This window comes from Plutella xylostella, chromosome 24, assembly GCF_932276165.1.
Source record: "Plutella xylostella chromosome 24, ilPluXylo3.1, whole genome shotgun sequence".
Classification (NCBI taxonomy): Eukaryota; Metazoa; Arthropoda; class Insecta; order Lepidoptera; family Plutellidae; genus Plutella; species Plutella xylostella.
Window position 1 is genome coordinate 833,742 of NC_064004.1, and position 25,392 is coordinate 859,133.

The 25,392-nt window shown below is 39.7% G+C and overlaps 4 protein-coding genes and 1 long non-coding RNA gene across 5 annotated transcripts; 3 read left to right on the top strand and 2 right to left on the bottom strand.

Annotated features, from left to right (window-relative positions):
- On the bottom strand, positions 1–4,495 carry LOC105398782 (zinc finger protein 25). The gene is made up of 7 exons (XM_048629706.1): positions 4,198–4,495; positions 3,384–3,473; positions 3,021–3,087; positions 2,330–2,479; positions 1,774–1,977; positions 229–1,385; positions 1–52 (listed from the first exon to the last, which is right to left on the bottom strand). The coding sequence occupies exons 1-6, from the start codon at positions 4,351–4,353 to the stop codon at positions 274–276; spliced, it is 1,779 nt and encodes a 592-aa protein (XP_048485663.1). The 5' UTR covers positions 4,354–4,495; the 3' UTR covers positions 1–52; positions 229–273.
- Positions 4,496–4,826: 331 nt separating this feature from the next.
- Positions 4,827–11,916, top strand: LOC105398727 (zinc finger protein 799). The gene is made up of 6 exons (XM_048629707.1): positions 4,827–5,102; positions 7,356–7,457; positions 8,434–8,566; positions 9,298–9,387; positions 9,863–9,973; positions 10,802–11,916. The coding sequence occupies exons 1-6, from the start codon at positions 4,950–4,952 to the stop codon at positions 11,857–11,859; spliced, it is 1,647 nt and encodes a 548-aa protein (XP_048485664.1). The 5' UTR covers positions 4,827–4,949; the 3' UTR covers positions 11,860–11,916.
- A 2,805-nt stretch (positions 11,917–14,721) lies between these two features.
- Positions 14,722–18,969, top strand: LOC105398783 (zinc finger protein 25). Its single transcript, XM_048629708.1, has 5 exons — positions 14,722–14,974; positions 15,363–15,507; positions 16,124–16,246; positions 17,031–17,156; positions 17,553–18,969. Exons 1-5 carry the CDS (start codon positions 14,819–14,821, stop codon positions 18,692–18,694), a joined length of 1,692 nt encoding a protein of 563 aa, XP_048485665.1. The 5' UTR covers positions 14,722–14,818; the 3' UTR covers positions 18,695–18,969.
- A 420-nt stretch (positions 18,970–19,389) lies between these two features.
- LOC105398728 (protein TEX261) lies at positions 19,390–22,298 on the top strand. Its single transcript, XM_011570937.3, has 5 exons — positions 19,390–19,548; positions 19,853–19,932; positions 20,384–20,605; positions 21,418–21,529; positions 22,140–22,298. The coding sequence occupies exons 1-5, from the start codon at positions 19,479–19,481 to the stop codon at positions 22,256–22,258; spliced, it is 603 nt and encodes a 200-aa protein (XP_011569239.2). The 5' UTR covers positions 19,390–19,478; the 3' UTR covers positions 22,259–22,298.
- A 1,886-nt stretch (positions 22,299–24,184) lies between these two features.
- On the bottom strand, positions 24,185–25,049 carry LOC125490492. The gene is made up of 2 exons (XR_007267699.1): positions 24,704–25,049; positions 24,185–24,343 (listed from the first exon to the last, which is right to left on the bottom strand). It is a non-coding gene; the product is annotated as an uncharacterized LOC125490492 (long non-coding RNA).
- Between the last annotated feature and the right edge of the window lie 343 nt (positions 25,050–25,392).

Sequence of the window (25,392 nt, forward strand, 5' to 3'; positions counted from 1 at the left end):
ATTTAACAGTTAAGTTTCACTATCCAGCCCCTACCTTCATTACACATAACATCTTAGGCCCGGGTCTCCTATTTACGCCGCAGGTCGCGTCACGATGCTCACTATAGAAATGTACTGATGCGGTCTCCCTCACACGCCGACGTTCGCGCGTAGACGTAGTGAGTATCGTGACGCGGCCTACGGCGGTGACACTTGACGCGACCTACGGAGTAAATAGGAGACCCGGGCCTTAATCTTACCTGCCACACACAAGCCTCTACGCACAAACAACGCTTAAAAATAACACCCCTCAATCTCACATTCAGGATGATGGCTCTTTATATGAGATTTCAAACTAGCATTCTGTATAAAAGCTTGCCCGCAGATATGACACCTGTACCTGCGGTCATTCGTGTGTGTCCGTATGTGATACTGTAAAGACTTTAATCTCGGATAACTTTTCTCGCAATATTCACACCGGAAGTTTCTCTCGCCAGTATGAGTGGCCATGTGCTCTTTCAACCGCGACGGTAAGTAAAATCTTTGTTCGCAGTATTCACACTGATGTCGCAAAACTTTTTGATGGTTTCTCCTTTGGTGTTCGGTTAAGGTTTTCTGTCGATTGTAAACCTTATCACATAAGTTGCAAGGGTAGACTCTTTTCTGGCCGTGCGCGTCTGTTAAATGCTTGTTTTTGAGCGCGTAAGACATAAAACACTCGTCGCATCGCGGACACCGAATTATAGCTTTTTTCTTATGCACAATATCTACATGCATATCCTTATAATGGTTAGATTTGAATACTTTTCCGCATATTTCACACGTGTGTTTCTCATCGTCTTTATGCCTTTTTAAATGCGCATCTAACCTTGGCTTCTCTAAAAAGCACATGCCGCAAACATCGCACGTATAATTCGAGAAATGCTCGACCATGTGCGTGTTCAAACCATTGAAGTCCTCAAACACATCACTGCACATTACACATGTAAGGTTATTCCATGTCAATTTATACAGTAACAATTTATCTGGAGCCTCAGAATATATCTTTTTGCCATGCACTTGTTCTATATGCGTTTTAAAAGTATTTATATCATCAATTTTCTCCGTACAAAGCCGGCAGTCTATTCTAGTAATATCTAACTTGGGCATCTTTTTATACCCCATTAGAAGTTGGAATGGTTTAGTGTCATGAGTGATGGTGTGTTCACGTAAATCCTCCGGTTTAGGATAATAGTCCTTACAGTAGTAGCAATAGTAGTTGTTTCTGCGGTTCTTGAATGGCACTACGTATGAATTTTCTATGATATTCAGTAAGTTTTCTTCGGCCATGTAGTCGAGGTCCCGTTCTGTCGTGTCCTTCTTTTCTAGTTGTTTTTTGAATAGCTTCGGTTGTTTTTTCGTTGTGGCTGTGGAATAAGGAGTAAAAATATTATTGAAGAAAGTAATTAAAATATCACTAGCACTTTTATTCAAATGGAAAAAGTGTACTAATTTATTCCATAAGTCTCTCATTCACTGAAAGGTTGTCTGCTCACTTAGTAATGAAATTTATGTAGTGTGTTTTTCAATAAAGTCACATTGTAGGTACTTTATTTTAATTAGCTCATTAGAGTAATTACAGAGATTGACATTGTGAAAATTGTAGGCATTATCCAGACATTGTGAAACAGGCCCTAATGGTGTATTTGGGACCTACAAAATCAGCACCACAGACTAATGAATAGTGCCTAAGTAAGTTGCCCACAGCAACGCACATTTACATTTATTCTTCAACATAAAAAAATCACAGCTCACCTTTCGCAACTTTCGCCGTCTTTTTCTTCGCCTTCGTGATTTTCCCATTCTTGCTAGTCTTCGTCTTCTTCCCCACTCTCTTCTTGGCTTTCAGCGCCAGCGGCAGGTCGTCATCGTCGTCGGAGGGCGGCGGCTGCGCTGTGTCTTTCGAGAGACCGGCGTCCGGTTTCACCTCGATGTCTTCTTTTTTGGGCGATTTCACGTCTGGAAATAAGGTTATTTCAAAAATTATATATTATTAAAGTTTGATGAAATTCGGCCCATTAAGTTTAATTTAACAATATTCAAATAGATATGGAGAGTGTTGCAAAATGGGTATAAGCCAAAATAGGGTGACTTAGGGGGTCGAAAAAAAAATCCTTTCCCATAGAAACTTTGTTGGCCACAAGATTTTTTATGGAGAACGCTTTCTTTATGAAGGACCTTTCGCCTGCCTCCCAGAGGGGTAGGCAGATACTACGGGTCTCCACGTGCCATTAGCCTGACATACTTTCGTTTCTAAAACTGCGTATTTAGCAGTTTACCATAAATTGGAATCAAACAGTAAATTCCTCACCTGCATCCACCCCCATGTCCCCCGCGTGGTCATCGCTCAGGTACCCCGTGGAGCGGTCATCAGCTTCCCGCGCGGAATGATGGTCGCTGGCGTCGTCTCGAGGCTCCAGCTTGGGCTCTAGGTCTAGGAGTTTCTTCTCTACGTCTGAAACTGGGTACATTTCACTTATATGATGTTTGTTTATTAATGGCTATCACGTTGACAGGTATCAATGTACTGTATAACTTTAATTCTGGGACCACCTCTGAAATCGGGAAAATCAAAACAACTGTTACTGTTTCATAGTAAAGTTAAATACCTACTCAATCAGAATGTATTGCTGTTTTGTTATTCCCGATATCAGAGTTGGTTATTTAAGAATCGATAACTGATGGGGTAAACATGTTCTGGATTTGAGTCTGCGAATAGGCAAATGTAGTGTGGGACTCCCTCCGGCTAGATGGGGTGACGACTAGGGAAATGTGGCTGGTTATGATCGGATGCCGAAAGCTATAAGTAGAACGCATCCAGTGGCGTGCTTCGGGAGAGGCCTACGTCCAGCAGTGGAATGCTATAGGCTGATGATGATGAAGTTTGAAAATGGGGATGAAGTCCTGGGAATAAATCTAAACTGACTGGGTGATAAGTCAATGCCAGCGAAGCAACTGCAAAAACTAGTATTATTGTATTGGAACACCCTGTATAAGCTCACCGTGGCCGTCCAGCTCGTCCCGGTACTGCAGCCGGGCTTGCAAGAACACTTCCTCACTCTGAAGCACCTGGAAAGAGAATGAAAGATAAGTAAAGAAAAATGAATAAATACATGAATATACTCAACTGCTGAAACTTGTTAGATAAAGCTGATGGTAATGAATTACCTACTATCTGCACTTTTATCATAGGATTTATGAATAAATAACATGTAAATTTCAGTAGTATTACCTTTATTAAAGCCAAAATCTATATAAATAAGATTATCAATTTAGCTTCTTTAATTTTAACATGCAATTAACTGTAAGTGAGAAAGTGAAAATGATAAAAAGTCTTTGTAAAATTACATTTACATGCAACTGACCTGTCTGCGGAAGCTGGAGGCATCTCGCAGCCGCACCACGCAGGTGGCGCACACACCACAGTCACGCTCGCTGTCGTCCGTGTGGGACAGCTGTGGAGTAGGGTGAGGGAATTATGATTATTACTAGCTGTTCTTCTGAGCTTCACTTTACCTTAAAAAGTTTTCCCATGGGAATTCCGAACAATACAAATTAGCCTATAATATGTTAATCCAAGGGATCCACATGTATAAAGTTCTAACATTGAAGTCTGTTTTATTTTGTATAAGTAAAGCTCAAAGAGTTAAAAGTTTTGGTACCTCATAAGTTTTGCCATTATGGCCTATGTTCATGTGAACTAGGAACCCCAGTAAAAATTATTATTACTCAGTTTAGCATCTATTATCTTAATTAATTAGCTACTGTTCAACCCAAATCAATAATATGTAGTTATAGAGATGAATATATCATGAATAAAAGTTAACAAAACAAATAGGTAGCAATACATCTATTCTATTCTGTTCTCTGTAGGGGTGTAAGTACCTGCACCTGGCTCTCTCAAATGGAACCTTTGTGCATATCCCTAGGGTCTAAACTGCCTCCTAAGCTTGGAGCATTTCCCACCACGCTGGTAGGCAATAGTAGTAGTAATACATCTCTGAAGACTTTTTTGCCAGTGTTCTATGACAGTAGATAGGCTTGTATTCAATCCAACCTTAGTTTTAACATTTAGAACAGTGAAGATCTTTGCCGACACACTCCATTGAAGCATAAGATTCAAGATAGCTAACATATCCATACAGAATGTTTATAAACATATTTATACAGTGTACTCACTAATATTCCGAAGCAGTCCATGATCATGTCGGAGTACACCTCCCGCTGGTCCATCCAGGTGTACTCCGCTGTGAGTATTCTACATTTCTTTATAGATCTGCAACACCGACATAGCCCTGGGTCAATTAACGGCCCGTTATTCTTTTGCACGCTCATTTTTACACTGTGATGAATGAAGAAGGTATTTCCGCGCAGAAAGCTGGCAGAAAAGCCGACGATTTAAGACAGGCTATTGAGGAATTTGTAAAACAAATCCGTAGAAATTTGGATACAAACAAAATGCATCCATTTTCAATACATTGCACGACACAGATAAAAAAATAAAAGTCAAGAAATTCCATTTATTTCCAAAGTTGTTCTGTGATGATTGTTTTAGAAGCGGTCTACTCCCGATAATTTATCACTTCACAGACATTCTAACTTATAACGTCCCTTTTTGCGTCGGAGTTAGAGGATAATCAAATATTCAAATGAAACTTACAACATAGTTACGTAATCTTCTATCAGTTTTTCCACTCTCCCAACAGAGGAGCCATACTAATGTCAGATAAATAATCGTAAGTTTGTGCCCGGCCTAAAATCCATAACCTTTTTCTGAGCTCTTCCTTGTCTGTGGCGTTGGCGTCACTTTTGCGACTCGTGTCGGCGTCCATTTTTCGAATGCTGTCATTTTGATTTCTTCTTTTGGTGATCGGTGATTGTTCTGAATCTAAATTCGATAAAATTTTGTTTTTAGTGTCCAAAACAAAACAATGTCATTTAATAAAAAGATCAAAATGGAGTTGTGCGGGCCGTGTGTATGTTGCCTTCACGATGGCTGCTTCAAAGCTATCTGGAACAGTTACACATGGATGGGCGAGGAGGAGATATACGGCAGTATGTTGGAGCAATGCTTTGCCGTAGATGTAAGTACTTATTCTAAGAATATTAAAAACAAACAAACCGGCCTTCGTATTCTTTCCCCCAACCAAGATATTTTATCCCTACAGGCCTACAATAATATATTACAAATGAAATTACTGAGGCAAGATGATGAATTTTGATGAACCACACCACATCATTTCACATTAGCATAAGCTACCAGGCGCGGATCCAGACCTCAAAATAGGTGATGGGCAAGTCAAAAAACCGACCAAGTGCGAGTTGGACTCGCCCACTAAGGGATCCGTACAAGTCTACTTACCTTACCTGAGATAATTTTCTTTTTAATTTCATCATAATATGTACTATATCCGTGATTTTTTTCATATTTTTGGAATAACTATTTAGCCAGCAGGGGGGGGGGACATTTGAGTCTAACAAAAATTACCACTTCAAAGCTTAATATTTCGTAAACCAATCACTGAATCAAAAAATGGTTTGAGCTTACCTGCAATATTTTTGAAAGACCTATTCAACAATATTCTCCAAAAAATCATCCCAACTTTGCGTGTCCCAAAAAAAACCCGTGAGGCAGGTACTTATACAAAAAAATATATCTATATTTTATTTGACTACTTTGTCGGGGCCGTAAAAGACTAAACGTTTCTATGGAAAATAATTTATTTTCATCATTGAAATTCTGATTTCAGTTTCGGGCTTAGATATACCATGCTGCACATGTAGGTTTCGGCTTATTATACCCTTTTTGCAACACCCTGTATTGTTCTGAGAATTACATACTTATGAAAACTTTTTAAAAATGAAAATCCGTGACGTTGTAAAGTTTGAATTTACTGCAGTTTTTTTCTACTTTTCAACAATTATTTACTGGATCGAAAATAATTTATAAAATCAAAAATATTGGATGGAGGCATAATTTTGTAATAACAAAGTTTATTAAAAATAATATTTGAACTTTATTTGAATCACATGCATATTCCCTATGTGGCTTATTTTATCTGTATAGGCCGAATAGTTTTATGTTACCTAGAGCTATTTAAAAGTCTACTCATGAGCAATGAAAAGTTACACTTACAAAATATCGACACCAAATTAGCAATTTTTATTTTAAAAAATTAGAATTTCATCAAAATCTTAAAGTTTTTTATAATAATTACTGTATTATAAAAACTATTTGGCTTATTGAGATCAAACTAGTCTCGTTGTACTTATACGCTGTTAGCCGAAACTCACTCTAGGCATGACCGAAAATTTTATGGTTTTTGAATTCTTCAACAACTATCCGGAGGGCTTTCGAGGTGGAAAAAAATATTTAGCATAGCCAGAAATCATCACCATCAGCATCATTATAAAAAATAGCCATACGAAAATGATAAAGTAACGAAATTATTATATTGAAATCCCGTGGTGTGATATGGCAAGGCATTTAGGTGATGGGCATGCCCATCTTGCCCATATGGGTGGATCCGCGCCTGTAAGCTACTAATGTTAGACCTTAGTTAGACCAAGTATTAGTTATGACTTGTCAATCATCTCACTGTTTAGTTTGAAAGTATATATAGGTACGAAATAGAAAGTATATATAAGTATAAATAGGTACTTCTATTCAACTTAAAATTCCTTTAGGAAACCATTGGTGAAGCCAGCAAAAACAGGTGCAGATGTAGGATAGAACAACTCTTTTATTTGTCAAATATCATGACAATCTAAATTCTGTTTTGCTGCTGATTCTGCTGTGGCCCCAGGTGTTGCAATGGTGGATGCCACATGTGAAGGTGCAAAAGTGTATACACATCTACACATGTAGCATCCCACAGCAAGCAGCGTCCCTTCTTCCAGGGGATCAATGTGAGGCCATCTGGCCTTTTCCTGTTGTTTCTGCTAAGGCCCCAGGGCTCTAACATAGATGGCATATTGGACGAAACTAGGGCTCTCCAGATAATACAACTCTGTTGATTCAACAGAAAGATAAACCTAAGGTGGCCTTATCAGTAAAAGCAATCTCTTTTGGGCAACATTTGCTTGGTTGACTTGAAGAATAAATGAGAAGGTGTACTGTAAAAATATTGTAGGTAGTAAAAATTCACATACATACATAATATTTGCCATTTTGTGTTGATTATCATCATCACAACACAACCCATCATGTCCCCACTGCTGGGGCATAGGTCTCCTTCCAATGAAGGAAGGGTTTTAGGCCTAGTCCACCACACTGGCCTAGTGCGGGTTGGTAGTTTGTGTTGATCCATGTTCTTATTTTTATCCCACATGTTCAGCTGCAAGGCATTGAGGAGATCCGTGACGGCTTCATCTGCGAGAGCTGCATCACACGGCTCCGGGACGCGTACAAGTTCAAGAACCAGGCTCTTGACTCCATCGTAAGACTACGTAAGTATTAGCTGTGCGATATTAGAGTGGTGGTAGCGTAATGGATAAGGCCTCGTCCTCTCAATTGAGAGGCTGTGGGTTCAAATCCTGGCCTGTACCAATAAATTCTTTCAATTGTGTTTTCAATTAAGGAGTTTAAGTACAATAATACCATGTGAGGAAACCTGCACATCTAGATGTGTATCCTAAGTGCATTGTATTTATTCCAAAATGGCGATATGGTTCGGACCTACCATAGTAGATGGCACCTGAAGAAGAAGAAGAAGAGAAAAAAACATCTGTGAATGACTATTTAAGCACAGCATATCAGTCATAATCTGAAATGAAAGATAGGTAGATATTTAGATTTAATAAAACTCTTTATAGGCATTATAAAAAAAAAGAATTCTTTAAAAACATCATAAAAAAAATACAGAATAAACAAAATACATTGATGATTGAAACATCAGCTTTCAGCTTGTTGGTTATAGATCTACAGTCGAACTATAAAGTCCTGACAATACAGAGTGCGATTTTGCTATGACTTTTTATCATTGTCAGTTATTTACTTACTTTTACATACAGTTTTAAAATAAAGTACCGATTGATAAAGGCTGACGACCGAATGGCGTAGTGGTTAGTGACCCTGACTACTGAGCCGATGGTCCCGGGTTCGATTCCCGGCTGGGGCAGATATTTGTTTAAACACAGATATTTGTTTTCGGGTCTTGGATGTGCCCGTAAAATGGCAATAGGCCCGCCCCCTATTACATTGAGACTAACATAACACTCTGGCGAAAAGTGGGTGCAGCAATGCACCTCTGCCTACCCCGCAAGGGAGTACATTAGTACAAGGCGTGAGTGCGTGTTTTTTTTTTTTTATAAAGACTTTTTAACTGTCCTTTAATAAATAAAATAGATCCATTAAATATGGTCTTTAACAATTAGTAACACTAAGAATCTACTTCCGTTTTCAGGACTTTATAGTTTTACTGTACTGAGTTAACTTTGTATCTGTTTCCTTCAGAGAATGGGTCGGGCCCCCGCGAGGACAGCGGCTCCGTGCGCTCGGAGTCCGACGAGTACTATGAGGTGGAGTTCCTGGAGGATGACTTTGATGGTTTGTTCTATGTTTTAGGGCCACTTGCACCAACATATTAAATCTAGATTTAGTGTTAAATCTCGATTTAGTGACTGACGTTTCTTAAATCGAGATTTGACATTAAATCTAGATTTAGTGTCAAATGTCGATTTAAGAAACGTCATTCCAAATAAAATTTGACCCTAAATCGAGATTTAACACTAAATCTAGATTTAATGTTTCTGCAAGTGGCTTTTAATTCCTGCGGCCGCTACACGGGTTCGGTATCGACGTCGATAAATTGCATCAATTGCTGCGTTGTATTTATGGCAAATGGCGATACGTTGATAATGAACCCGTGTAGCGGTTCCTTCCTACTACCTATTACAATGTACACCATCGTTCTTACGGTGAAGGAAAACAAGGTGAGGAAACCTGCACATCTAGATTCTAGATGTGTACCCTAAGTGCTCATTAGAAAATTTATAGGACGTTTTAACTATTAAACTGTTTTTTCCCTCTCTAACATATTATTCTTTGTCAGAGAGGGACAAAACTGTTCAATATAATTTTTAACATCAAACTTTATGCTCTGCCGCTGTTTCACGGGTTCGTTATCACGTCAATATATCGAGATTCGCCATAAATATGTCACTGGAGAAATTTGCATTGAAGGAGTTTCTCGACGTCGATAACAGGCCCGTGCCGCGGCACAGAGACACTTGTCTCTCTTGTTAACTGTACTTACATAAAAATCCAACTACCCACAGAGGTGGAGGTGAAGGAGGAGCGCATCGAGCGGCCGCCTCAGAAGAAGGACACCGCGGGCAAGCCCAGCGGCAAGCGGAACAAACACTTGGGTAAGTAATTTAATAATGAAATAAAGTTTAGTTGCAGCAAAAAGTAGAAAATCTGAACAAAAACTTCCAAATAAAATAGTTATAACCTAAGCAACGTTAAGAACCCCCAAATATTTATCACTAAAAGTCGCATCACTTTTGAACGGCTATGCCGATTTTGATAAAATATGGCTTAAAACACCCTGGGTAACATTAGGTACCTATTACTTCACCTAAAAAAATAAAAATCGGTTCAGCCATTTGGGAGCTACGCTACCACAGACAGATACACACACACACGTTAATAAACTTATATCCGCTTTCTCGAGTGGAAACTTTGTACATATCCTCTTGATAGAGATGACTATTTAAATCTAACCAGCCTAGATATTGAGTAATTTGGAGCAGCAAGCCTGGGTGTTGCAATAGCTGAGATAGACGCTCTGTAGGTCAAAAAAGTTGGGTTGTCTTACTCATCACTGACTCCTCTCCACAGGCGATTTCGTCGAAGAGGTGGAGATCAAGAAGATCTCGAACAAGCCGCGGCTCTACAGCATCAGCGCCAGCGCCGGCAGCGACTCCATCAAGAACGAGTACCTCGCGCTCTGTGAGTATAATATCTATCAAATGCTGCTAGCCTAGCACGGTGCGCAAGACGCGACAAAAGTTTTCCGTCGCCTTCGCTCTCGAAGCTGCGCAATGTGGTAACTTGGCGTGCGCGTCTTGCGCGACCAGAAGGGCTAGCACGGGGCGCCATTAAGTCACGACAAGTAAGTTTATCGAGCTCTCTCTTGGGGCTGCGCAATGTTATTGAGCCCGATACAAAACAGAACTTATGTCACATCTTATTGCGCCCCGTGCTAGCCCTTCTGGATGAGTGCATCCTAACTATCCTAACTAATATTATAAATGCGAAAGTAACTGTGTCTGTCTGTCTGTCTGTCTGTTACTCTTTCACGCCAAAACTACTGAACGGATTTGAATGAAATTTGGTATACATACGGTCTAGACCCTGGGAAAGAACAAATTCTACTTTTTATCCCGGAATTCCCACGGGAAAACTTTTTAAGGCGAAGCGAAGCGCGCGGGAACAGCTAGTAAGATATAAATTGGTCACACTGAAATAACCTGCAAAAGAGTAATGAGTTGTATGAAACAAATTTTCTAGTGTGAATAGTTTATCTTTAGGTATATCGTAGGCATCGCATGTAACGAATTGTCATAAATGCATGCGAAACGGCGTCGGCAATGCCAAATTTAAATAAATTCACACTAGTGCGTCCACTTCATATTCGGATTCAGTATGCGTCCTTTGTGTACGATATCGATAGATGGACGCTTACCTTTAGTGTTTTTATTATAGCTACTGCACCTTCCTCCATTAAATAAACTATTAATTTTTGAACAAATACTTATACTTATTTTTATTTCCCAGACAACACCGAACGGAACGCAGCCAACCACCAAATATTCGTTGACGAGATCAAAAATATCCTCCTACACACTAACGCTGTCCCATTCAAGACCGTCACCCAATACTACCACTGCGCTTACTGCAAGACCAGATTCGACGACCCAGAAGAACTAAGACCACACGTGAACGACACACACATCACTGAACGAATCAATGCTGTCTCAGAAATCACCAAACCAAGCTCTATAAATGAAACCTTCAAGCTAGACATCAAGGATTTGCAGTGCACCGTTTGCAACGTTGAAGTCACTTGGCCAAATCTGTTCCAACATCTTGAGGATGTACATCAGACGGTGTTCACTAAAGCCAAGCAGAGGATTATACCGTTCATTTTAAGGAAAGAAGGTGGAGCGTGCTGTTTATGCGAAGAAACATTCCCAAACTACGGAGCGCTGGATAAACACATGAACACACATTTGCAGAACTTTGTCTGTCCGGATTGTGGTCTCCCGTTCCTGTCTTACAAGCGGTTCTCAAAGCATGCATTAAAACATGTGACCGGAGAGTATCCGTGCCACATCTGTGGCAAAGTGTTCCCGATAGAGGAATACAAGAAGAAACACTTTGACACGGTTCACATGAAGCTTACAACTGCCCAATGCAAGCATTGTCCGGAGAAATTCGCGTCCTACTACGCTAGACATGTGCATTCCATAGAGAAACATCCGAGCACAATCAAATACATCAACTGCGAGCTATGTGACAAAGTGTTTGACTGGAAACCGCATTACTTAGCCCACAAGCGCAAGGACCACCTGAAAGAGCGAAACTACGAGTGTACACTATGCGATTTACAATTCTTCAGTCTGAACGACTATAAACGCCACTTGTTAATGCATACAGGGGTAAAGGAGCACCAGTGCGATGTTTGCAAGAAGATGTTTGTGACTAAGCAAGTTCTGAAGGCTCATATAAACAAGGTCCACACGGCTGCGGACTGCTCGCTGCTGGTGCACACGCGCAAGAAGCGACCCCCGCTTCAGCCCAGGAAGTCGAAGAGGCTGGAGACGAAGAATTGAGGCTGAGGAACTGTTTCGATTGAGGAGGATTACTCTACGGGGTGTTGCAAAAAGGGTTAACAAACGCCAACGAACGGGTTTCGTTGACCTCTGTTGCTGCAATCTGCCCTGTATTATGTATGATAAATATCCATCGTTGGGCGTTCGTTGGGCCGGTCTGTACGCAGCTTAAGCCGAGGGGGGGTGACTCAGGGGATCATCCTGAAAAAGTTCTTTATAGAAACTTTGTTGGTCACGTGACTTTTTGCTATGTTTTTTTTTGCGATTTTCCAAAACTCGTAGAACAAAAGTTGTTAAGGATGACGATGAGTTACCCCCTTTCGGCTTAGTATACCCTTTTTGCATCACCCTGTATACTTACGAAAAACGAAAGAACGAGAGCTGTCGTGCAATCGGCACGTTTGATACAACCAGTTGCCCGAGCACAGGATTCGAAACCTCCGTTTACGTTGCGTATCGTCAAATGTCACTGTCAAAATGTAAGGCAAATTTGTTAGTTCCAAAAGTGGCATTTGTTTTTTCCATGTTAGGTAGAATTTCACCAAACGCTAAACGTATTTAGTAGCCTGTCATACGACGTCAGTTGGTACAAAATGTATTAAAAATTTCATTTAAATACGTTTAGCGTTTGGTAAAAGCGACCCTTCGTGTAGATTCGAAAATAGTATCGAATCCTATGCTCGCGCCTCAGATATAGTCGTGGTGCCAGCAGCCCTCCGAAACTTTGTTTTTCGTCTTATAGAGTGACCAAAGTCACCATTCGTGCGTTGTGTCGACGTCGCTGTCATATATTTTTATGACCGTTGATGATCGTTCCTATGGAATGACGCGACGCAACGCACCAATGGGGCCTCACGCTAAGGGTGCCTATCCACCAGACATATATGCTATGCAGCTATGCTGCGAAGATTTCAAAAGTATGTGGTCCAATGAATATGGTTAGTACCTATGTATCACCATCATCCATAGCAACGTAGCATAGCATATCTATGGTGGAAAAGCACCCTTAGGCAGTCAGCTAAAGGACCAGCATGTTCACTACAAAAGCAAGAGTCTATGTTTTGGTAAACTCGTTTTTAACCCTTTGGTGTGTTTTGTTTTCTTTTATTATTTTAAGGATTAGGCATAGAGAATAGAGATACAATGTATCACGGATTAGGTAGGATATAAAAAAAGATTTTGGTCATTTTGTGTACATTGCTTTCAAAAAGCTTGTTGTCTATTGAGAGAAAACATGTTTTGCCTTATATTAAAAGTAGTTAAATGATGGATTGATAGTTGATGAAATGCATTATCGTTCCATGTTAAAAAAAACTGTATTGACATAAGGAATATACATGAACTTGATAAATATATGATTATGGTTAATTAATTTTGCTTATATAATATTGCAATAGAGAGTTTGGTATATTTTTATTTATGTGTAAATAGTTATGACATACACTACTTTGATTTGTCAAATGTAATAAAGACTTTGGAAAGAAATGGACTAGCTTTGTGGACTGTCACCTCAAGCTGTGTCGTGATTGGTTGGTTAAAATTTACTTTCTATAAGGTTTTCTATGTTCTAACCCAATGTTCCAAAACGTTTTAGTTATAATATTATTGTTAAGAACAAAGCTAAATAAATAAACTTGTACTTTTTAATGATGATGTTTTATTCATATTATAAAATACAAACCATTTTATTGCTCTTGAGGTCGCGTAATTTGACTTAGTAGGTACGACGCAAATTTATAAATATCAAGACCCGAGTACAAATATTTGTGTTCGGTACCGACGAACACTTTTATATTTGTATGTGGGTAGGTTCTTTTATTTTTGACAGTCTACTCAGTCGTTGGCAGCCTCTCGTCGGGTTATCTGCTCTTGTATTTCGGCGCGGTCTCGATATTCGCAATATTTGTATTTTCGGTTAAATATTACCAGCTGCTATTAGGCATTATATTTGTGTATACGATTATAAGTGGACATGTGATTTTGTGTGTGAGAACCTCAAGATTAAAACGGATTACTCAAGCATCGGGAGGGCCCTCCACGCCGAGCTTTGGACCTTGAACCATCACGTGAGCAAAAACCTATATAATATTTATTTTATTAAATATATTTATCCAACAATTTGTGTTTAAACAAATGTCTGCCCCAGCCGGGAATGGGACCTTCGGCATTCGACTAACCACTACGCCATTCGACCGTCGACTTGAGTCGACCATGAGTCACTGTTAACAGATGGCAGCACGCGTAGGGTACCTACCACGTACCTACCTATATACATCTCGCTTTGATAATATTTTAACTAAATCAATATACCTACCAGCCACGCACCGTTAGAGTGAGCACCCATTGGTTCGTTGCGCCCGCATCCGTCATTTGACGGTTTCTGTGGCACGCGTCAAAAGGTTCAAGCATGATGAAGCATGAGCAGTATGAGCAATCCGCTGCCTGCGGCCGCCACCACGCGTCATACGACTTTTATTTGGTTCTCTTTCTATGTACCTACTTGGTAATAATTGGTATAGCCAGTATAAACCATCGTCTTCTTTTCCTCTTCATTCAAGTACCTAGTAAGTAGTTAAGTAGTAAAAATTAAATAGCCGAGACTAAACTCATCCTGAACAATCAAAAGACGTGTGATCGGTTGGTTGAGGACCAACTGCGTGTGCATATTACATAATAACGAACGTCCACGGATAATGGACTTTGCCCACCGCCCCGTAGCCTGGCGTCATCGTCGTGGTCGTAACAGAAAGAGGCCAAAATAAATAATAATTCTTCTGGTGTTTAGACTTCACACAGACAAAAAAAAAACATTTTGACAGCAAATTCTGATATTTCTTATCTGTGAATTACTCTTCATCTTCACTGATATTACATACTCTATGCTTCACTGTATTTGTTGTGATGATTTTGTGATCATCCTTTTCCACCTTTAACTTATACTTAGCAGCTATATTCAGCCATGGAAGGTGCGAGACAGCGGCGCGACATCCTGACGCGCGGCGCGTGCCGCTGCTGCGCGGCCGCCGGCTACCACCGCGAGCTGATGAAGGAGTATAACTTCGAAGGGAACCGAGAGGTTTATGCAGAGATATTCATGGAGTGCTTCAATATTAATGTGAGATTATTGTACTACTCGTGTGAATTAACTATGCACCTGGCCAGGAAGAACCAGGGGTCACGCTGGGTACGCCAAAGCTAGTTAATATGACCTCTGGTTTTTATCAGTCAGATGTACAGTCAATTCTATTATTCTAGACACTTTTATGGCAAAAGGAGCAGACCCAGCTATGTATGCTTTATAGTACAGCCTCGCTAATCTATAAAAAACATGTTTCAACTTCTCTATAGGAGATCAATCATAGCCATAAGGCCAACTATTATTTATTATAATTTATTGTCTGTTTTGTGATTTTGGTGACTAGTAAAGACAATTCTATGTCCCTTTCTAGGCCACCATTCAACTTGCAACCATGAATCTAATTCTAAAATATCCTACGTTCTAGCTGGACACACACAACACAAGCAACCTCATCTGCTCGTCGTGCATCCACCGGTTGCGCGACGCCAACAGCTTCCGCGAGATGGTGCTGGCGGGGCAGCGCGCACTGCAGGACGTGGACCCGCTGCAGCGCGGGGAGTTCGCTCAAGGTACAGTTCTGATTACATAAGTTGACCACCATTTACAGAAACTATGGAGGAGCGAAGGTTTTGCCACTGCTTAATTGGTAGGCAACTTTACATTACATAACAAACAAAATGATCTGTAGAATCAGTACTGTTAGGCTTGAATGAGTAACATTTTGTTGTTGACTATGTCATAATCCCCAACAATCAAAAGGCTGGTACATTCATTAATTACATGATAGATTACAAGCTTTTCACCATTTTGGAGTGACCATACATTTAGGGTGACTTGCACAAGAAGCTTAAATCTAGATTTAGTGTTAAATCTCAATTTATGACCTAAATTTGTATGAACTGGCGTTTCTTAAGCCGAGATTTGACATTAAATCTAGATTTAAGATTCTTGTGCAAGTCGCCCTTAGTATCTAGATGTACAAGTTTTCTCACAATGTTTTCCTTTACCTTTAGGTACTTTAAGAGGTACTTTAATATAGGTATAATTATTGTACTTACAATCCCTTATTTCTATATGTATGTATAACCACCAGGTTTATTTATACATAATTTTTCACTGTGCTTGGCGACCATACTTTTGTTGGTAAGTTGTTTCTGTAAAATAAACTTAATCTTGTATTTCCAGTGGTGAACCTGCTCAATGACGGCGATGAGGTGGTGGTGAAGGTGGAGGAGGTGAAGACAGAGTGCCGGAGCGAAGATGATGATGATGATGATTATGTGCCTGATGATAATGGGGACTACGGGGGTGAGATAATGTTACTTGCCAATATTTTTTTGCGTCATTTGTATCCTCATATATCTAATAATGTACGGTTAAGGTATGGTCCACTTTTCGGCATTGTAGGAAACCAGTATTCTTTGTATATAATTCACACAAGTGCGTCCACTTCATCGGCATTGCCGAGTGCCGACACGGTTTTTCCATACATTGGACTCCAGCCTCCAGGTGGACGCTAACCTTTGATAAGAAATTAGAATACATACTTGGCAGTTGATAAATTGAAGATTTTATGGTACACTAGCTGTTCCCGCGAGCTTCGTCTCGGCTTAAAAAGATTTCCCGTGGGAATTCCGTGATAAAAAGTAGCATATGACTAGATCTCAGCTAAATCCTTACCAACCCTTTCGCCTTTATATTCTATTCTATTCTATTCTCTGTGGGGGTGTTAGTACCTGCACCTGGCTCTCTCGAATGGAACCTTTGTGCATATCCCCAAGGTCTAAACTGCCTTCCTAAGCTTGGACCATTTCCACACCACGCTGGTCCACTGCGGGTTGGTGGGTTCACATATCTAGATGTGCTAGATCTAGATATGCAGGTTTCCTCACGATGTTTTCCTTCACCGTAAGAGCGATGGTATACATTGTACTTAAGTTAAAAGAACTCATTGGTACATGTCAGCGCCGGGATCGAACCCGTATCTTTGGCGTGAGAAGCGGGCGCTTACCCGACTGAGCTACCACCGCTCCTATGCCTTTATATTATAATAGAGGTATTCTCATGAACTATCGTATTGTATGTATTCCAGACCCCCCCTCCTCCCCGCCGCCGTCCCCCGACGCGCGCGAGGCGGCGCTCCTGTCCCGCTACCCCGGGGCCACGCTGCGGCCGCGCGCGCCGCCGGGGTTCCTGCAGCACTGCCACAGGCTTAGAGGTGGGTGGTATGATTGTGTGATACACTCACGAGCAATGAAGAAGATCCAGTGACACAATCGCTGCTTCGGAAGCACGTTCTGACCATTCATGTCGGTCCTTTAAAGACTCAAATATGTCAAATAAATATGTATTTACTGACAAGTAGTTAAATTATATTATATTACTTTGATATTATGATGTGTTTTCTCGTACAAGACTTAAAGATTAAACGCGTTTTTCCAACAATCATGTTTTTCGATAATATGAAAGCAGCGATACAACCAACTTTTTAAGGAACTTTTTCATTGATCGTGAGTGTATTATGTTACCTTTCTTCTGGTTAGTGACAGTTAGTGTAGAAGTATTTTATTGTTTTACAATTTTATCCTCACACAATAATTTGCCTTTGTTCCAGATAAGATCATAACAGCGAGGGACGTGGAAAAAATACTCATAGAACAAGAATCAATGGCCGCGAAGCTCGACATTTCATCAAACTACATAACAGAGAAACGAGCTCACATAATTAACATATCGACTATGATTGAAAACTCAAATGTAACGCCTTTTCGCAGCAAAACCACTCACGGCTACCCATGTTTCTACTGTAGGAAGGCCTTAGGTACACTAGAAGAACTGAAATCACATACAAACCAAGACCATAAGTCTATAGATGTAAAGAAATTCCTGTACAAGTATGGACCAGAAAATATAGTTGTAAATGTCGATGTAACAGACCTGAAGTGTAAAATATGCGATAGTAAAATTGCAAACCTGAGCGAGCTGAAGAAACATCTGAATCAGACGCATAAGAAGCAAATGTGCTTGAAATACACGGACAGGCTGGTACCTTTTAAGCTGGAAAAGGATCTTGTGTGTCAAATCTGCGATGGAACTTTCCAGACTTTTGGCGCGGTGGAAAGACACATGAATTTGCACTTCAGAAACTATGTGTGTAAAGAGTGCGGCACTGGATTTATAACAAAATACAGGTTAAAAGTGCACGTGAAATCGATACACGTTGGCGGTAACTATCCGTGTGAAGTGTGCGGGAAAGTATTTCCGTCGTATCAGAAAAAGAAAACACACACAGACGCCGTTCACAAGTTATTCAAAAGGTTTAAATGTCCGAAGTGCAGCGTTCGCTTCACAGAATACTTCGCAAGACAACGCCATTTAGTGGAGGCACACGGCGCCGCACCAATCAAATACAAGTGCAACGTTTGCGATCGTGAATTCGACCGCAAATACAACTTATCTAGGCATCTAAAGAAAGACCATTTGAAAGAGAAAAACAATGAGTGTGAAACGTGCGGCTACACTTGCTTCACAGTGACCGAGTTGAAAGTGCACATGATCAAGCATGTCGGTGAGAGGACGCACGAGTGCGATGTGTGCAAGAAAGCATATGCTCGTAAGAAGACGTTGAAAGAACACATGAAGATTCATACGAATGATCGTCGACATGTGTGCGCTGTTTGTGGACAAGCTTTTATTCAGAAGTGTAGCCTTAAAGGCCATATCAAGACTCACCATCCGGAACTTAATATGGAGTGAACCTACGGTTAACCACTAAAAAGGAAGGGCCAACTATCGATTGTTGTTTTATTTTGTAAATGCTAGGAATTCTGATACCGCGATGTATGAACGATTGTACGTGTGTGTACTTCTTGACGCGTGCTGCCATCTGTTCAAATTGATTAACAACTCCTGATGCCTTCAGGGTTGTAATGGCGTTCGTGCTGAAGCTTCCATTTCGCAAAGATAGGTGTCGCCACAAATCTTATAAGTATATGTATTTTATAATTTTTATATACATATTATGAGAATTAAAACCATATCGTTAAAGAATATGTCTATTTATTTTACTTAGTCCTTAAAAAACAATGGGGTGGAAATTATTAAAACTTTGGCATTAACATCGCTTGAACAATTTCAAACAATAAAGAAGTAATTCCGTGTTTACAGTATCTATCTAGTGTTCAAACCGTAAGTAAGTACTAGTACTTAGTTATTCTATGGTTCAAACAAACACTGCAACCTTTATTATTTGTATCTTCATAATCTTTAATTTAAATAAATCTTTTTTCATTTTTAATTTTTTTTTTTCATTTTCAAATATTCACGCTAGAGAGTAAAAAATGTTTAACCCGTTCCCGTCTCTCTTGATTGAAGTGCGAGGATTTGAGGAAGTTAATTATTATTCTGAGAAGTTTGCCTGCCACAGACCTTCCTCTCAACACAGATAACTTCTATCTATCTGACATTGACATGACAACGCGTCTAACCTAAAAAAAATATTCAAAATTTATCAACAAAAGACAAAGTCAAGGTTTCCAAAATGTTATTTATTTATATTTTAAGCTATTTAGCTATGCTCCTGCAGGCTGTGTTTCTTACACTAGCTACTGGTAAGCTATCTTTGTAAACTCTTAGTAAATTAAGTACTTCAATCTTGTTGTATTCTTTAAAAATGGCCCTTACATTTTTTACGTCTGTTTTATTGCTATTTTTAGCAAACCTGCGTTGCAATTATAACATGAAGGCCTCTTCAGCTTTACTGTTTATTAATAGTAAATCTTACCATAGTATACTGATGAAAGGGCGACAAATATTTTATTTATCAAACAAACATGGGCTCTATAAAAGACGGCCTATAATTTTTTATCTTCTATTTAAATTAAGATATTAACTGAAAATACACTATAATTCCAGCCACAGGACTTTATTACCTCGCCGAGTTGGTAGAAGAATACACAGTAATAGCCAAACATGTCATAACATGGCTTATTGTGGTAAGTAGCTATATGTTTTGTTTTATGAAAACTCAGGTAGGAAGATGGACAGCAGATGTTGATTCTCCAGTGAACTCTTTTTCGGGGCAAGATAGGTACAATCAGCAAATGAGATAAGTAGACTTTCATATTCAAATCAAATGAAAAATTATTAGCCTATATAGGGGTTGGATGGCTGTGTGTCAGATGTCCCCACATATTATTATTCACAGATCACTAATTTTATTAGGCTTGTATATGTGCATGAATTCAGTAATCATCAGATCATCTTTAACCTACAACTCTAAGATTCAAAATATTTTTCTAGGGGTGGTAACCTAAATGTAATGTGCATTCAAAGCATTTTAAGTTTTCTTAGCCTATTAATTTAAAACCCTTCTTAGAATAGAATGACAGACCCTTACCTTGAATAGAATAATGTAGTAACAAACCTTAACCTCTCCATTTCCAGGGCACAGCGGTAGTCCACATTGGCTTCCTCATCTTCGAGGACCTCCCGGCCACGCTGAGCCTCCTTGGCTTGTTCCAGCAGTTGATCCACTGTGTCCTGCTCAAAGACTTCCCATCGGTCCGTGTCACTAGTGTCCCGTTCGTGCTTGGTGTCACAACACTAGTGGCGCATCACTATTATGCGTTTAAATATTTTGGTGATGTGTATTACAGTTTGACTGAGGTGAGTTTTGGAATCAAAATCTATTTTGTCTAGCAGATAAATAAAAACATTTGACTTTGCTACATTAATTATACCTACTTACCATTCACCTACAACTCTTAGGACCAAACGTTTCAATAAAGGTATTGTATGCAACACACAGTATCTTTCTATAGAAATTATAATAATAATGTCCTCCTAGCCGAATTTCGACTACGGCGGCCAATCTCATTTGAGATCAGCCATCTACGCAGGAGTAGATTATAGTGCCCAAGTGTGTGCGCAGTACACAGGAGCACTCTCTGTTCCATCACTCGCATAGCCCAATGGGACGGATTGACCGACACGACTGGAGAGAGCTAGGCGCAGGACCGACTGCTTTACATGCCCATCCGACAGCATGGATCGTTTCACTGTTTCGGACATCAGGTGATCAGCCTTCTATGTCCTAACCAAACTTAGAACCACAATTTAGAAACACAAATTGATGGTCCCACCCGGGACCTCTGGGCCATGAAGCGAAGCTTCTACCACTAGACCACAGAGGCAGTCCAATATAGAAATTAACACAAGTGATGCACTTCATAGGCATTGTCAACGCTGCACCGTTTCTCAATACATTTATGAAAACCCATATGATACCAATAGTGGCTCACTTACCTTAAACCAACATGATTTGTTGACTGTACAAATAACTGTTGAATATACCTTTTAATATCTTTTTGTCCATTCTATACATTTTTAACATGTTAGAGTAACTTGAATGTTCAATAATAAAATTGTGACCTGATCTTGTGCAAATAAAGAAAATCTATCATTCTCTTGTTCTCCAGGTGCTGGGCTACTTCACCATCTGCCTCTGGCTGGTGCCGTTCGGCTTCTTCGTGTCTCTCTCCGCCAACGACTATGTGCTGCCCACCACCGGGGAGCGGCAGCATTTGCTGGGTGAGTGTGCTTTGTTACTCAAATACTTACTCTGAGTGAAATAGGAATTGTGGAACTGCTTATGTCCCACAAGGAAAGCTAAAGATCGCATCCAGTGGCGTGCTTTGGGAGAGGCCTACGTCCAGAGTGCACTGGTATAGGCTGATGATGATGTTTCACAATTCCTATTGCAATATGCACAAAAGCAATATTCGTAATCTATATTCTGTTCTCTCAAAGTACAGGTTGACTGATAAAAAAACATTCACCATTTTAAGTACTTACTTATAAGGTTGTGTTTTGCGAATTTCCAAAATTCAAAGACCAAAAGTGGTTCAGAATGACGAGTCACCTCATCTCAGCTTAGTACAGGTACCACTTTTGCAACAGCCTGTATGTATACCTACTAATGTACTTAGTGCCAATTTCTCCATAGTCAGTTATCTAACCGACCAGGGATTGGTTATAAATTATACGTCATCTCCATACAAAATTCTTGACAGATGTGTCAAAAATCAACCACTAATACCTGGTTATGCTCTAACCGACTAAGGAAAAATTGGCACTTAAGCTTGTCCAGACATTGCCTTTCCCACATTCACAATACTTACCAAAATATTTTCATTTCCAGGTGACCACAACGTAGTGACGGACTATCTCTCCCGTAAGTCCAAGCGATACAGCCTTCTCTCCTTCTTCAGTTTCGCAAAAGACACGATTCTACCTCAACGGGCGAAGAAAACCTTCTAGAAACCTCTAGTTAGACTAATAAATTGGACTCTGTGAATCAGTGATGTGTATCCGTTATTATAAAACGAAGACTAAAGTTCTCGTTAAAACCCAGGTTTAGACAACTGATTTGAATGAAAACTCTGGACTGGGTTCTAAACCAGTACTATCTTAAGTCTACGTTTTTTAATAAAGGGGTTTGAGTCAGTGATGTTTATTTATGTTATTTATAGACATTGGAAGTGTGGTTTTGAGTGAATATAGGTTTTGGAATGGTTTGTAGGTTGTCGAGTTACTATTAGGGGTTTTCGCAAGTAAAATACATACGTTTATGTTGGTCATATGTTTTTGTGGTCATTTTTAAGAAGTGGTATAACCCGACGACCGAATGGCGTAGTGGTTAGTGACCTGACTACTGAGCCGATGGTCCCGGGTTCGATTCCCGGCTGGGGCAGATATTTGTTTAAAGACAGATATTTGTACTCGGGTCTTGGGTGTTGATATTTATATTTAGTATCTATCTATCTATGTATTTGTGTAGATATATCAGCTGTCCGACACCCATAACACAGGTTCTGCCTAGCTTGGGGTCGGATGGCCGTGTGTGAGATGTCCCCACACATATTTCATTTCAAAATAGGTACCTACTTACATTACATTTTGTAAAAGCTTTTTTTATGTGAGGTTTAAAATAAAAATCTAGTCAAATATAATACGTTAATACTTATTTCCATTGATTTCGTCAAGTTTAAAGTTTGTTTCACAGGATCTAGGTTATCTGAGACTTGTCCTTTATTATGTAGTCTGAGCCTATCTGAAACCTAGTTAAACATTGTGAGATATGGCGTTTCGACTTTCTCCGTGTTCGGCATCATAAGGGTCACAGTGACAGTTAAATAAAGTCCATTTTTCTCTCCACCTTTAATTTGCAAGGTGCGGGTGCCTATATAAATTTGTACCATTATAGTTTTGTACCATGTGATCCTTTGATAAACAAAATACGAACAAGAAAATACGAAAACAAAGCTAAATACTATCCTATTTTTTTACTCAAATCATTAGAATAAGAGCTCACTATTAAAAATAAGAGCTCACTTTGTAAGTGAGGTCGAGACATTTCTTTTGCACTGACACTCCATTTAGTTCATAGTATTGTTCATCAAAGGTGTAATCCAATACTTGTGCCAAAGACGTAGATATGTAGTAGCGTAGAGATCCAGTTATTGGCACTTGTTTATGTTGCAAAGTTAGCGCTGTCGGACACTTCCCTCTTATCGCGTTGCAATAGAGGTAAAGTCTGTATTTTAATCTCAGATACTAAATTGACAGATTCTTAACGGTTCATCAATAGTCGACTCTCCCGCGATTAAGTGACGTATCGTTCTATCGGCGGGACAATCGACTGTTGATGAACCGTTCAGTAGAGCGATCCGGAAAAAACGCAGCACATTCTATTCGATAGTCTATTCGAAAGTGCTATCAACCTGTCAACAACAAAATGGCGGTGTATAGATTTGCGAAAGTTTGACAGCTATCATTCCATAGGTCATTGTCAGAATAATATTATGTACTCTGTGGTCATTCTTTTCGAAACTCATTCGAAAGGTAAAACGTGTTCGAAAGTGGTGTCAAGTTGACAATAGTCACACTCGCATTCGATTCTATTCGTTAGCTCGAATTTTCGTGATACGGGTACTGAATCTGTCAATTTAGCATGTGAGATTTAAAAAACAGACACTGGTGATGGTATTCTTCAGTACATAGATACATGATTTATTTGATTCCTCATTAGTTATACAGGGTGTTGTAAAAAGGGTATACTAAGCCGAAACCTACATGTGCAGCATGTATAACAACACCCTGTATATAGCCATAGATTAACGATGTACGAACAAGATGGCGTGTCATATATACAAAAACAAAGCAAAAATCTGTCCGCATTTTTTAACTATTTAACCGTATGTATATTGTTAATCTAAGGCCTATTAGTAACGAATGTACAGTACATGCTTGTGATATTCAATAGACGTAGAAATAATTTATTTGAATCTACCTTTAATTTGACTCTCACTTTGGTGAATTTAAATATTTAATATACTTAAATACCTACTCAAAAGGAGCGGTGGTAGCTCAGTCGGGTAAGCGCCCGCTTCTCACGCAAGAGATGCGGGTTCGAATCCCGGCGCTGACATGTACCAATGAGTTCTTTGAATTTAAGTACAATGTATACCATCGCTCTTACGGTGAAGGAAAACATCGTGAGGAAACCTGCATATCTAGATTTAGCAAATCTAGATATGTGAACCCACCAACCCGCAGTGGACCAGCGTGGTGGGAGATGGTCCATGCTTAGGAAGGCAGTTTAGACCTTGGGGATATGCACAAAGGTTCCACTCGAGAGAGCCAGGTGCAGGTACTTACACCCCCACAGAGAATAGAATAGAATAGAATAGAATAGAATAGAACCTACTCAAAAAGACTTCATACGTAATTGTATCCTTAATTTATTCATTTGTATTGTGTTGTGATATGAAAATAAAACCTTCATACATTTTAGTGAATATTGCATGTGTTCTCATTTAAACATATTTTTTACTTGAATGAGTCAAGATTTGACCTAATGTGGTACTTACTCCATTGCGTATAATGCTGAGTATGCAGACGTTAATAGCCATGAAAGTAGGTAGGTACCTGCTTACTCAGGTAAGTTAATATTACCTTGTAGTTTTAGATGATAAAAACACAACTTACTCACTCTGAAAGCTCGGAAAGCTATAATCGCATCCAGTGTTGTGCTTTGGGAGAGGCCTACGTCCAGTAGTGGACTGCTATAGGCTGATGATGATGAGTATCTTTTGCTGATAGTTTTCTGGACGCTTCCGTGCTTCGGTCGGCACTTTATGCCGTGGGTCCCGGTTGCTGCTTCGGCAGCAGTCGTTAAGCCTAGTCAGAGGCCTTCGGGCAGCTTGAAAACATCTGACAGTCTGCCCACTTACCCGACAACTCTCTCAGCACAAGCTAGCTATTATTATTATATTGAAAAAGGAGACCCGTGCCCCAGCAGTGGGGACGTGTTGGGTTGTGATGATGATGTGTCTTTTCGAGAATTATCTATCAACACGGGAGCTTATTACTTACACTTATGAATTCACCTG